Source organism: Poecilia mexicana, unplaced genomic scaffold (assembly GCF_051168715.1).
Source record: "Poecilia mexicana isolate PSO_F unplaced genomic scaffold, ASM5116871v1 scaffold_8, whole genome shotgun sequence".
NCBI lineage: Eukaryota > Metazoa > Chordata > Actinopteri > Cyprinodontiformes > Poeciliidae > Poecilia > Poecilia mexicana.
This window is the reverse complement of record NW_028263377.1, coordinates 17715219-17730399: the sequence shown is the minus strand read 5'-3', so window position 1 is coordinate 17730399 and position 15181 is coordinate 17715219. Positions and strand designations below refer to the sequence as shown.

The following is a 15181-nucleotide window of genomic DNA, read 5'->3' as shown; positions in this document are numbered from 1 at the left end:
AGCTTCCACCTCAAACACTGCCTCTAAATGTCGACGCAGACCTTCTGAGGCTTATTACTGCTGTTGGTTAAGCTACGGACCAGCCTCGCATTTCAATACCTCGAGTAATCGGTAAACCTATTTTACTCCAAAAGGGTTTTGCATAGAAATGTAATTTAAAAAATTGATAAAGATTTGGTGTAACAGCTTAAATAGCCTTCGGTCAACGCAGATTTAGACATGAAACAGTCACACGCACAGTTGTGCAGATTCGAGAAAAAGTAGGAAGACATTTTCAAAATGCAATTAGTATGCTATACAGTTCCTCATACTCAACATCAAAATGTCAGAATATTTTAGACTTTTGTATTTTAAACACATTTTAAGTGTTGATTTAAAGAAAAAAAAAATAATCAAATTCCAATTTGAAATACATAGTAAATTTTCTCTACGTATAACAACCACAAAATCAAATGTGTCTAATTGTTAACCAGCAAAGTGAAAGATTCATATTTATCATTCCAGTGCTATGAGCCCAAACCCACATCAAAATGGGTTTTCAAATACTAACTTTGAGTTTACTGAATTGTCTCACCAACACCCAACTTTGACTCAATTTAAACTTTGTGGACTAATCTTTCTGTGGCATGAAACCAGCCAATTACTGTTAACTGTACCAATTCTTTCAAGGCGAGTGGTCAGAGAAAGCCAGCCAACACTACGTCAGAAACTTGTTTCTGAATTAAAAACACTGAGAGGTTGGGGATCAACTTACAAAAGGACATTTAACCAAATATAAGTCTGTGTTTGTGTGAGCGCACATATGAGCCCTGCATGTATAATTCTGAGTACATTTGGAATTTCTTGGTAATTTGTTTGGATATGTGATTAATATTCATAGTTATGATAAGTGCATGTGAACTTATGCCTGGAAGTGTACAGTCACTACATTTAAATTAACCTTAGAGATGGGTTTAATAGAACAAAATATTTATGAAAAATCCATCTGAGACATATTGTCGAAGGGTTTCGTGGACAAAACACGGCGATTACGTTCCAATGTGTGAAATTAAGTCGGAGACTCATATGAGCATTAACATTTTTTGCTGCGGGGATACAACCTCTCCGACAACTGAAAACAGATGAATTTTGTATCACTTCAGTCGACTGAGAGGTCAGAATTATTCCACACTTCCCCCATTACCTCATTTCATTACGACAGTACAAGCACCATATCGAGGCTGTTGTTGACTTTATTATTACAATAATTAACCAGCAGAGTGAAGAGCAATAAATCCATGCAGGAAAAAAAAAAGCCTTTCTGTCAGAGTTTCGACAAAAGAAGAAATTAATTCCTGTGTGAGTTCAGGGGATTGGTAAAGATAATCGAAATCTCTCGGGCCAAAAGTTGTTTGCTAAATTGTGAGATTGCCGCATTCGGCTGATTTGTGTAATTCATGAGCCTAATTAAGTAGGGGGATTTGAGTGGAAAAGTTGATTGACGTGGGGGCAGAGGGTGGAGAAAGAGGAATGACTGATGGAGAATCATCCACCTATGTTGTTGAAAAATGAACTAATAGCAATCTACGATGGAAAGCTCAACTCAGTCTTAAGTAGCAATAAGATTTCTACTAGATTTCTTTTAGTTCTTAACATAATAAATGCTATATTTGAGAGAAAATGTGGTTGTTTACTTATCTAACATTACAAAGTGAGAAAACGGCAATGTTTTTTCCCCCCCATAAGACACGACTGGCTCCCTGCAGAAACTAATTAATGTATTGCAGTTCATAAACTCCCTGTGTTGAGAATACCTCAAGTGTGTAATCATCCAATTATATGGCAAAATTAAACGACACAGTGACCTGCATAACAAGTCCTCGCTACTAATGTCACAGCATTGTTTACATATGTCACAGTCCAAAAACAAGTGTAAACCCAAGTCATGTCGGGTGTATTTCGCAATCTGAAGAATAAAACCTAACAAAACAAAGTGCCTTGCCACTTGAAACATTATATTATGCCAGTTTGTTTTTACTTATGACACTCAGCTTTGGCTCATTTGTATTCTCCCTCAAGAACACAATGCTCCCTTTGCTGTCTTTTCTTTCCCGATTTTCCCTGTGTCTGTGCGCGTGTGCGTGCGTGTGTGTATTTTCTCTGCAGAAATTTCCTAAATGAACAAGCGCTGCTCTGAAATGCTTATTGACTTTAAGATGCAAAAATCCAACGGCGTGATCTGCAAGGTCAGATTTGGTGAATTTCAACTATTTCTGGTCCCGGCAGATTGCTGTGTCACGCACGTTGACTGACTTACAAAGGCCGCGTTTTTACAGGCATCTGAAGAGCAGATGCAGACAGGCGTTTTTAAGAATGTGTTGGCCCTAATGGAAGCTCTTTAAAATCTTCATCCAGCACTCCTTGTCACATACATTTTAAGGGAGATGCGGTGATATTTGAGTCATTCAAAACTTGTCCTTTTGGGAGATTGAAGATATATTTAGTAACTTTTAATTGGCTTGGAGGGGTAAGCAGAGAAAGATTGATTCATTCAGATAAAAAAAAAAAAGAGAAGTGTGAGAATCTGTGTGACTTTGTTTAGATAAAACGTGACAGTAGGTGGAAGGATTGGCGAGCATCCACCGGGCTCTAATTATTAGGAATTTCATCTCTGCTTGGTCTAATGGTGCAACATTTCATTCGAAGCAGTTACAGACTTTGTTTTGCAACAGAGGTCGATCTTCTAATCTGAAGTTTTTCAGTGTGGGTGTAGTTTTCTGTTAAGTCTTCGCTTTATGTCATTTTCAGAAATCTGGTTACTGAACGGTGGGTCAGTACAGACCACGGCAAACATAGTAATTTATTAAAAACATGTTTACCTGAATTGTCCCCCTGTGTTAACCAGGGAAGCAGCCAAGAGGGACTGGATTTCATCTTGAGCCTTTTTGATGTTTATGTTAGCGTTCCACCCAGTCTGACTGAACTTCAGCTATTTTACAAAAAGGAAGGGCAAAAGTATCTGTCTCCAGATTTGATCCAAGAAAGTACTGAATTAGGCTGAATACAAATATACAGGATGCTTTTCCGATTTTACTTTTCTCTATCCTTCACAATTGCACAATATTTTGTTAGTCTACAAAATAAAATAGATGAAATGTTGTGGCTGTACAACCAGTAATTTACAACCAGAGACTAGAGGAGCAGCAGGACAAAAAGAGGACAAACATCAGGCTGCAGGTATTCAGGTGGGATTGACATTTTTTTTTGGACAAGACAAAAGAGCCCACCGATAGAGGGGGCCATTTCTGTTCCCACTGTCTGCGGTGGAAACCAACCACCTGTTTTAGAGCCGCTGCACTAAATGAATGCGTGTGTGCGTCTTCAGCTGAGATAAATAAAAACTGTTTTTCTAAATGACATTTTCATCTGTGCCAGCCTGTTGATGCAGTCTGCTGGCGACACAAACAATCTGCTGGTTAGCAGTGTCTTTCACTGCGTGGGCGAAGACGTCTGTTGCTTAACTGCGAAGTACGCTTGAGTGCCTGTGAGTGTATGTCGCTTTCTGCGCACACTTACTCTCCACTGTGAGAGTGATGGGCTGACTGGTTTTGTTCTCCCCGTTCTTGTCATTCACTGCTTGGGCGTAATACCGTCCTGCATCTGGGGCCACAGTGGACAGGATGACCAACGTGTTGTCCAGAGTGATGGCACTGATGAGGAAGAAAAATAATAATAATAATAATAATAATAATCATTAGATGCAGATTTAAGTCTGTCACTTTAGCTATAGCTGAGCCTCCAGACTGACATGAACGTAGTTGATTTTTGTTCCATTAAGAAACATCTTCACTCTGCTCTTGTGCTTAAAATATCCTCCACACCTAACCAACTATACATGTGGAGACACACACACATACACACGCATATACACGCACACACACACACACACACACACACACACACACCCCCACACACACACACACACACACAGACCCACTCAGATCATTAAATCAGTGAATAGTTGTGTCTTACAGTCAATAAATCCTAAGGGTAGACTGACACACCAGCAAGCACATAAGTTATTTCTAAAAAGCGGCACACAAAGACATTTTATGAGCACTTCCATCTACAGTTCACTGCAATTTTTTATTGTCTATTGTTATTTTCCATTTCTGAAAAAACCGAAGGGATTTCCTTTGTTTGAGTTTTGTTTGCCCGTGTGGCGCTTGTTCTGCACATACCAACACTAATTAATGGGACCTTTGACATAATACAATAGACCTTTTGAAGAATATTTGCAAGACTTGAGATGTGAACATAGTAAATCTGTATTAATCCTCTTCCAGTTGGAGAGGAAATCAATTTAAAAGTGCATACCAAAACCAGTTTCAGAGTTATCATCACATACTGATAGCCATTGCTTAAACAAACTTTGTATCTAGCGCTTGATATTTGATTTGTCTCACAAAACTGAAGTTTCATTGTCAGCTTGTTTCACTATTTTGCTGTCGGATACAATCTACTTTTCTGAAAAACAAAGTTTTGTATTCTGTGAACGTCTCTTGGAAACACAACAGGAGGCATAAGCCAACTGATCAGAGTACTGCCATAGGGCTCCAGACTTTTTAGACAAAAACGTAAAAAAAATTATGGATCGATTTGTTAAAAAGAACTGGAGCAGACTGGAATGGATTAAAAGAAAAAACACCAAATTTCAACAATCATTTAAAGAAAATGCATAAAGAAAACCTTAACTCTTTGTTGAGGATCAAGAAGTTAAAGCTGAAAGATTATAGTTTGGCTAAACTTTGGACAAAACAAGCAAAATGAAATCAATCACAAACAAGAACGTCCACTTTGATATCCATTGCATTCTTCTTTATCCAATATTTGTGCTGCATTTGTTTTAAAGTGAAGCAATAATTTTTATCTTTTTTTTTCTTTCGCATCAGGGAGGAGTGGGTTCTCCTTAGCATTTGTGCACAGAGAAAGCACAATGCTGAATATATGACTGGATGAAGTCTTGACTGGATAAATCTATTTGCTTTGTAGCATTTAAATCAACATAAGAATATCTTATTGTTGACTGGTGTTTTTTTTTTTTTTTTTTCCTTGTTCATACATAAAGTGAAGAGGAAACCTTCACTAAATTACCCTACGCTGTAAATTAATTCCTCAAAAGTCAGTTTGAGAATGATCTTGAGATTTGTAAAATAAAAAGAAAAATTATACATTTCCGATGCTTTTTTTTAAAATTAAATCTAAGCTGCTGGGGCAAAATAGAGGTGACTCGACCTGAGTGTACACAATCCATACCTGGCAGGGTTCCTTTTACCAATTTTCAGTTTGATCTTGAAGGGGAAATTTATACTTTGCTATCCAATTGTGTTTTTTTATTCGAATTCTATGGCTGTTGAAAGGAATTGCATTTCTGGGTAATAGACTTACATTTATTTTGACAAGCAGTAAAACATACAAATATTTGCTGTGTCAAAGCTACAACCAATAAATATTCATAAAATTACCTTCCCCAAATTTTAAAGACATCCTTTGCAAACTTTTCTACAAACAACAGGGTCTCGACAGACCAAACGCTGGCTAGCCTGACAGGTCAGGGTATTTGCAAAGAGCCTGTGAAATGAAAGTTGACATTAAGCATGTGGCCAGATTAGACTCTTCTTATATCAGCCACCATCTGCCTGATCGAAGTGGAAAAAACGCTCCAGGACAATTAGAAGCAGCAGCTCTCGCCGAGTCAACAGACTCTTACACAAACAGACAAGCAGGGAAACACAGACACACGCACGCAGACACACACCTGTGAATATCAATGTGGCCTGACACTAAGCAAGCAAGAAAGCGGTAAATGCTGAGTGTCCTTTCAGTGCCTCTCATCGTCACAGTGTTTTACTGCTTGTAAAAGCCAACTGTGTACTTAGCAGCTCTGGAATTGGATAAAGATTGGTGAAAGTAGCTTTGTCTACGTTTTCCCTTCCCTCTTGCCTTTTGTTTTCCGTTTGGCCTACAATCCGCAGGAAGAAAACCCATGTACCGATCTATACCTCGAGCAAGAGCCTAGAGCTCGGGGTAAAAAGTCTTCACAACAGCAACGACACAGTACAGCTGGCTGCTGAATAATAAATAAGGAGGTGGTTTCCGAGGACTGGTGGACTGCCTTCCTCTATTTGTCAGGATGACAAAATTAATCTCAGGTGATTACCTTACTGTGGCGCCTCAGGAAAATTGCATATCTAAAAAGGTGGAAATTCAAAAGACGCTAACTGCACAAGAAGAGTCACACACCGAACCCCTGACGTATTCTCCGCCTCTGACAGATTCTTACCCCTCGCACAGACGCACACACCCAATCACACGCTCACAACTCCAACCGGGGCGAGAGCTGTCAGTCAATCATATCATCAATTGAGGCCTTTTGTCGAATTTTGTCTAATTGGTTCCCCTGCTGCCTGATCCATGTCTACCCTTCAATCATTCCGCCTGCAAAGTCAATAGGGGGGGATATAATAACCCACTTTATCACTGAGAGGTGATTCAGTGATGAACACTAGGCTTGTGCCAACATTCGCTCATCAGTTATTCTGGTAAACTTGGTTCATGGCGTGAGGGGGAATAGGAGAAAATCAGCGAGCAGTATTGAACTTCTTGGAGCTCTCTGAAGGAAAAAAAATAATAATAAATTCTGCTACAGCAGCTCGAAAATTCACCAACATCTCAAGCACATCCAAACCCACACAACTTCTGCTCAATCCAACGGCAAACACACTGCGGTGGAATGCGGACTCACATGCGGCTGCTCGAGGGAATCTTGCGCCCGTCTCTGAACCACGTTATCTGGGGCCTCGGGAAACTGTGTATCCGCGGTGCGTGGATGAGAGCTCCCTCGCCCTGGGAAACAGTTTGAGATCGCTCGCCCTCCACAAATCCGCCCATATCTGGTAGACATAAAAAATAAATGAAAGTGAGAGAAAATAAAAAGAAATGTGAACACCACAGGAAACGAGGAGTGAAGAAAGAATCACCATCAACGTTCTCCTTTAATTAAGCCCAGTGACGTGCTGTAACTTTCACGAGAACAGCAATAAGCCATCACTTACAGGCAACCTGCACCTCTGTGCTGCATTGCATTATGGCACCCACTCGGTTCCTCACGATGCAGCGGTAGTGGCCAGCATGGGATCGGTCTAGCGACGGGATCAGGTACCTAATGGGCAGACAAAACCCGAGAGCAATTAGTCATCGTCAGAGTGACAAACAAAGGCATTTGTCATCTTGGGTTTTATCACCCGCGCTAAGGACACTCAATTAATTGAGATGTTTTACTGGACACCTGGAATACAGCTGAAATGGCTTTGAGCGTGAGAGGAAAATGTTCTGAAACACGGCGGAGAACTGCCGATGTGTGTGTGTGTGTGTGTGTGTGTGTGCGTGTGTGTGTGTGTGTGTGTGTGTGTGTAGAGCACAGTTGGAGCAACACAAAGGAGACACAGGCGCAGCTGAGTTCCAGACAGGCGGGACTCACGAAACCCCATTGTTATCCTGTATCTTCAGTCTGTTCAATCAAATCATACAACCACCTGTCATGTGTTTCAGACAGCCACAGCTCTGTCTCTCCCTTGACATGTCTTAGTGGTAAATGGTGTGTGAATGTGTGTGTGCGAAGCTGAAAAGATACCCCAAATATTTAGTTCTGAATTAGGACTTTTAAGACTAATTTTACAGTGCTTTGAAAAGATGTATTTTTTTCTATTGTTCCACTACCGTCACAAAGCTAATTTTAAGGTCAGGCAAAAATACCAAAGAGAACTCTCTCCCTCCCTCTCTTTTACAGAATGTTTTCTAGGCCAGATTATTGCCTTATCTGCATATTTGAGAATCACTTCAATAGAACCTGATTGGCAGCATGAAGTGCTGCATAAAGATCTCAGAAAGCAACACTTGATGTAAAGACATTCGAGATCAGATGAATATAAAGCCGCAGAGATACGGAAAGGGTCTGGAGAGGGTTACAGAGTTGTTTCTGAGACTCCAATAATAGTGAGAAATAGCTGAGAAAACATGAAACAGTAGGGAACCTTCACAATAGTGGAATAACTACTACCAAAATCACTCTAACAGTGAATCTACCTTTCATCCAAAAGGTCAAAACAAAACCAAAGGCAAAATCAAAATCACTGCCTCAGTCACACTCAGGTTCTCATAATTCAACAGTAAAAAAGTGACCATACAAAAATGATCCATGGGAGAGTCCAATGTCCAAAAACACTACTGATAAGTACAATGGACACCAGAAAATAAGTTGATAAATCCTCAACACTTCTGGGAACTTTGAAAAGTCCAAAGTGGAACATTTAAGCAAGTCTGCGTCCTGTTACATGTAAAATTAGCAGAGCCTTTCACAATATATATATATATATCTATATATATATATATATATATATATATATAGATAACTGAAGAGTGTGGTGGCAGGGTGATGATCTAGAGCTGCTTTGCTGCTTTAGAACCTTGACAACTTGTTGCTCCCTACCAGAAAACCAGGAGACTGTCTGACCTCCAGTTTGTGACCACTTGTGCTACTGAGCAGGATCCGAAAGTCGTCAACAAACCCAACTCTAAATGACTAAAACAAAAAAAAAAAAAAAATCAGCATGACAGTTTTGGACTGGCCTAGACAAAGTTTGGACTGAAATCCAAATGAGATGCTGAGACATTAGAGCGAGGTTGTTTTAGGCAGCGTTTTGGCCCTGAGAAGTTGAGCTCATCTGATAGCAGCTTTTTGAACTTTCTTAGGTTATCTTTGTCTGATCTAAAGAAATGTTTGATGCTGTGAAACATGTAAGTTTAACAAGAAAGCTCTCTTAAAAAGGCACTGTAAAGGTGTGAACCACATCCATGATCCCCGAATCTGCTAATTTGAACGTGGGGTGTGGAGGTGTGCGTGTGCGTGCGTGTGTATGTATGTGTCGGGGGGAGGCGGGGGTCAGGCGGAGGGGTTGGATTTTCTGATTAAATGGATTCCAGTTCTCCTCTTTGATCAAGGCTGGTGAAGAATAATAAGCAGAGGGCTGGCCTGCAAGGCAGACCCAGAGAACAAACCACGTGAGCAGCCAAGTGCTGGTGGAAGACAGGCCAGAGAAGAAAATGAGGGGTGGGGGTAGGAAGATCCATGGGAGAGTGGAAAAAGACAGCGAAGGGACGCTATGCGAGTCTGTTTTTGTGATAACAGCGATAGCAATCAGACAATCCCACCTAAGAGTGTTTGGCCATGTCTTGAGCTCTGGTCAGACTGTGAATAAAGTCCCGAAAGCGAGGTTGGAACTGGAAAGAAGGTGACTTTCACTGCAGACTGCAACTGTGACTGGCAGGGACACACGGGGAGAGGCTGTGTTAGCGCAGACGGAGGCTTCCTCTTGCCACAATCTTTGGTGTCAGAGGAACTCTCCATGACGGTGTTAAGAGGCTTTAAACGTGTAATATAACACGTCCAAAAGAAACATCCTGTCAGTAAAACACCATCTTTCAGCCCGTGGAGCAAGGAATCACACCCACACGGCATGGGATGATGATGAAAAATATGCACCGTTGTGTTCTATTACCACCATGATAGTTTTGACAAACAGAATGGGAGAGGAGCGAAAAGATGCATTATCTCCTCACAACATCCAAGAATGCCAAGTACGTTGTGAGACAAATTGGAATAAATCTGAAACTCCCCAAACGCCACGTGCAGGCTTCCAAGGAAGATATGCAACCAAATCTGTGGCGAATAAATCCATGCAAATGAGGTTAGGATATGAATAAAAATGAGCAATTGTGCTATTAGTTACAATTAAATGCTGTTAAAATGTCCTCGTGTGGTGAGATAATTGCAACCGGTGGAGGAAAAAAAAAAAAAAAAAAGCAATGATAACAGCAATAGCTCTGGTGCGCAAGGTCACATCCCTCACCTGTACTCCAAGGAGAACCGCGTGAGCTCGCTGCCATTGTAGATCCATTTGAACTCGAGGGGCCAGCTGCCCTCTGCCATGCAGGTCAGCACCAGGCGGTTTCCCTCCAGGTGAACCTGGGTTTGAGGAGGCTCCATCTTAAAGTAAGGTGGAACATCGTCTACTGGGAGAGAATAATTGGAGGAAAAGGTAAGTTAAGCAAAAAGTGCGACTATGCAGGAACAGAAGGTGAGGAATAAGGCGGTGGCTGTTAGGGAGAGAAAAAAAATGAAATGTTTGATTCAGTAACTCATATAAGAAGACTCACAACACATTTCAGCAGTTCACGAGAAATGAAGGCTCAGGACGAGCCATTTCCATTTTTCTTTTGCTCTTATTAAGAACTTGAAGGTCAACAAAAAATATTGCCAAAAAGCACATGGAATAAATTGCCACTGCAAACGCATCATACTTTTTCCCCCTTTCAAACTGAAATGTGCCAGCAAAGAGGTGGAGGAGCAATTTGTGCGGAAAGGAGGAGTTTAAATGAACACTTCCATACCTCTAAACCACTAAAAAGGGGATGGGGAGGAAGATGGAGTTGAATAGGGGACTGAAGCAGAAATAGACAAAGCAGATGGAGAAAAATATAGCAATCTGAAAAAAAAAATGTAATGCAGGCAATTTAGACGAGGGGAAACTGGGAACTAGGAAAGTACGGGAGGTGGCGATGGTGGAAGGGGTTGCTTTAGAAAACACTAAGTTTCCTAGTCTTAAACCCTGCTCTCTGACAGGATGAGTTATGCTTTGTACCTCCCTTCATTTATCTTTATAGTTCTCTAATGCAGCCAGATTATACAAGCCCCATCTGCAACGCTGCACACAGCCAGTCTAGCCACAAGGAAAGAAAGAAAAAAAAAGGCCTTTAAGGTGCTCCGCAAAGTCCAGAGCTGAGTTTGGAGACAAAGTGCTTTCATTTGAGCTGATGAAAAAGGCATGATCAGACCTATTGATCTGTCTGCCTCACCAGCCATGGGCGACACTCAACCAATTGCACCAGTGTTTGTGGCGTGCTAATTAAAGTCTGTATTAATAGTTGCAGCAAGCCGCTGGGGCCCTGAAGCGCGCATGGTTCAAAGTGTGCTGCAGCAGCTAACTCACTGTCATGGCTGGTCAACGGCATACCTTTTTAACTCTCCATTCACCCCCCCCCACACACACAGTTCAAACGCAAGATTTATGAGAGCGGATGCAGAGCGTGGCGCGGCGAAGCAAGGTAAATGCGAGGGCACTCCCGCAGAGCAGGGAAGGGGACACAGAAAATGGAACCTGATTGAAAGTGTAAATAAAAGAATAAGTGTGAACCTCTGTTTTCCCCCCAAAGGCGGTCATGTGAGCAGAGTGCAAACGTATAACACACACTCCCGTCATCTCTAGCGATATCTGTCTGTAGCCTGTTCCCCTTTCAATCACATTGTTCAAACGACTATAGCATGTCTTGTTTTTAAAAAGCAGTTTCTATTTTTATTTGGTAACAATACTCCTCTCCCTGGCACATCTTGCCCTATCTATCACCTCTGCAACAACTCAAAAACAAACACTATAAAACCTAAAAGGCACTTTAAACTGATCCTTGGCTGAACCATAATAAGGGAGCCATCCCTTGTTTTGTTTTTTTTGGGTTTTTTTCTCTCTGAACACAAACTGCTGGAGTGGTGGCTATGCTGTAATTCTATCCAGTAGTAAATGCATTTGGACTTGATACACACACAAATCCCCCTCAAAAAACAAAAACACTCCCTTTAGCCTGAACAAACACACACAGGCAACAACACAAGACCACATCCAATTGAGTCGGTGGCTCGCTGACGGTGTGCACTTTAGCGACTCCATCAACAAGCCGCCATTACGTAGTCGAACGTGCAAAACCAAGAACCTCAAACACACATCACTCGCCTGAGACAAGGGATCTGCATAATGCCGACTTAGTGATGTCAGACTGTGGAACGGGGGAACTGAGCGCACTCTAATCTCCTCTGTGGTTACCTGTTATGGTGCCATTCATGTGATCGCATTCCTTTCTGTCTCAAATGACCAATTAAAATAAAATCTGATTATAAATCCCCGGATGGCACTTGTGTGTGACACTTGCGACCGGTTTCACATTTAGACTGGAGTGTAGGGTTTCAGGAACAAGCATTTCAGAGGACAGAAAAATCAATGTTTAGCATTACAAAAGAACTCAGAATGAAAACGCAATTCATTTCATTTCACGGAGCCCCAGAAAAAAAAAAAAAACACAGAGTGAAACAACCAAGTCAAGTGATTTCTTTTGAGGCTTTGAGCGCTTAAGTGACCACAGGCCATCAACAGTACTCACTGCTGAAACAAGACAGGGCCAATTCATCCTCACACTGGCCTCTCTGAACTAACATGCTACCAATGAAGAATCTCTTATCTGTAGCCCCAACTCTCCTCCCTCTCATTGTGTTTTTGATTTTCACAGAGTTTGCGCCTGTTGTAGAGTCTGCTTTGATAACAAAAGTAGTATTTTCTTGACTGCTTTTGGACGAATGTAACTCAACCAATACAATCCCTGCTAAAAGTGTTTTAGAATATCCAATTTATTTCTTTACAAGACAGATCATAGTTATTTCTTATTTTTACAAACATCAAAGTGTGTAGAGGCATGCCACAACACTAATTACAATAAAATCCATTCAAAGTAAATAAATTATTTAGTGTCATGTGTAGGATTGTTGAATAATTCATTATTTATTGTACCTATACATTAGCCTTAAGCAGTCAATGATTATTTATTATTTATGTCAGGTGCGCAGGTAACATCAAGCATACTGTGAGAGAGCAGTTGATGCTACACAGCCCTGCAGTCAATCAAATGGTTGCTTTTGTTTCAACGAAGACAGAATGATTACAGAAATTACATTTAAAACTGTCTTTAAACATCTTATTTAACTGAGACGTCCAAACTATGCCCAAAATGTCCTAGTCCAGCATTTTCAATGAGCGAGTTAGACTCTTTAAATGGACAAAACAATAACTCTGACAGCATATGTTCAGCTCCCTGTCATTTTCCGAAGTCTCACATCTTGACCGAAGTACTGACATGCACCTATAGAAAAATTGATTTGCTTTCTCAAGGTTCCTAAAAAAATTGTCTTTACTTCATTTTCATCTAACCTAGAACTTTCTTCACTGTGAAACTTAATGTTGAGAGAAGAATGTTGCAGTCAGAATGATGCAATAGCACATAGGCGTGGTGCATTTACTGACCGGATGAGCACAGATCATGGAACCAACAATTACAGGTTGCCAGGCAACATTGTTGGGATATTTCTATTAGCAGGGTTGTCCTAGTGTATTATAAAAATAGCAGAAGACCACTGCCAGGTCTTTTTCATTCGGAGTATTTCTTGCTGCATGCGCTTGGATAAATCAACCAATCACAACCAGCAAGTCAAAACACTGCACCAAGCAGCTGATGTTACTAAAGAAGGAAAACTGAAATATACTGAAAAGAGCAAGTATGCTTATTATTGTCCATTTTAAATAATGGTCCTTTAAATTTCTTTTTTTTTACCTATAAATGTGATCAGGGTTGGTCCACAGTTGTACAGGACCTTAAGCAGAATATGATTTAGGGCCCTTCCCTGCCTTTTAAGTACATCAGGACCACTAACGATGTTTCAATACAGATTTTGTGGAGCCAGTAGCTAAGTTTATTTGATGATTATTTGCTGAGATGTATTTGCGAAGAAATTGATTTCAAACAAAATATTCAACTCATGGCATCAGATTTTTACCAAAGATAACGCAACAATCAATCAAACTACAAAGATTATTCCGTGCATTTTTGAAAATTAAATTTGCAAACGTCTTTCAATATTAAATTTAAATGTTAAACACATTTTTATCTCTGATTAAACTGTTAAATAAAATTTAATAGTATTGTCATTTCCATTAAAAAATGTTCAAATTGCAAAAAGTTAGAATTAATCTGATTTATTTTAATTTTATTTTTGTGTATTTAGGTATTGTCAACAATGTCATCCACTATAACATACCTTATTTACCTAGTCATATTATTAAAAATACGACAGGCCACTGGTGGACAGGCCTGGTGCCCTTATCACCAGGCTTAGAAAGTTTTCTGGGGGAAACTGTGCTAGTATTACTGGCCTGATCCAAAGAACGGATCAGAGCTATTTTCCCTTAACAGAAATCAGCTATACACCTTACTACAGGGGTGTCAAAGTCAAATGGACGGAGGGCCAAATAAAAAATTTAGCTACAAGCCGAGGGCCGGACTGATCGAATGTTCATTGAAATTTTTTTAAATGACTCATATAGTCTAGTGAACCTAATTGAACCTACTGAAAACCTAACAAATATATTCCAATATGATCAGATAAATAAAGCAATATTTTCTTATGGCTCTGTCAGTAATCTTTAATTTTCAACAGACACAACTGAAATATTTTTAAAATATAATTGGATTGAAATACAATAAAATAAAGTGCAAAAATCTATTAATCCACATATGTCAGAGTCAAGGCATTTAGATGTGTCGCCGGCGAATTACGGTACTGCAAATTTAGATGTGTCGCCGGCGACACATCTAAATTTGCAGTACCGTAATTCCGCCACACGTAGCGCTAAGTGGAAAAATTCCAACGGTTTCTGAAAGGGGAGACGTTGCACTTTCCAGCAAGTATCGGGTTAATACGGTAACTTCGCAGCTGCAGCTGCAGAGAATGTAATTAATCCGGGGGGCACTCGTTTAATAGACGGTATATTTCGGCAATAACTTGGTGGATATTGAAAGTTCCGGTTGTTATGGATACATGGGTAAGTACATCATCTCACAGAACATTTAAAGAACTACTTACAGTTCAAATAAGGAAGATATTTTTTTTCAGACGGGGTGCCGGCTTGCTGCGGTCTGCGGGCCGGTTCTAATAATAAATCAAGATCATCCCAGGGGCCGCAAAAAACCTTCTCGCGGGCCGGATGTGGCCCGCGGGCCTTGACTCTGACATATGTGCCTTACTATGTGTCCCTTTCTGGTTTCATTAAAGCATGAAATTTTATGACTCACAAGAATAGCAAGATGGATCTTGACTATAAGAGGTACTTATCTCTTCATCCGTTCTTGGCAGCGCTACATAAAGGTGAGGCTAGACGTTATTCTTACAAAAAGACAAAAGTGGATCTAGGAAGAAAATAAAGATCAG

The 15181-nt window shown here is 40.4% G+C and overlaps 1 protein-coding gene across 3 annotated transcripts in view; it reads right to left on the bottom strand.

The window, feature by feature from the left end:
- The window catches only part of sdk2a (sidekick cell adhesion molecule 2a), a 46709-nt gene extending 34276 nt beyond the window's left edge, over positions 1 to 12433 (bottom strand). For 2 of the 3 annotated variants that reach the window (XM_088008395.1, XM_088008397.1), the window contains exons 1-4: positions 9948 to 12433; positions 7095 to 7201; positions 6785 to 6932; positions 3556 to 3689 (exon numbers count right to left, since the gene is read on the bottom strand). In XM_088008395.1, coding sequence (XP_087864521.1) covers positions 3556 to 3689; positions 6785 to 6932; positions 7095 to 7201; positions 9948 to 10084 — 526 coding nt within the window. In that variant the 5' untranslated portion in view covers positions 10085 to 12433. The other variant, XM_088008396.1, reaches the window with a different exon arrangement.
- Between the last annotated feature and the right edge of the window lie 2748 nt (positions 12434 to 15181).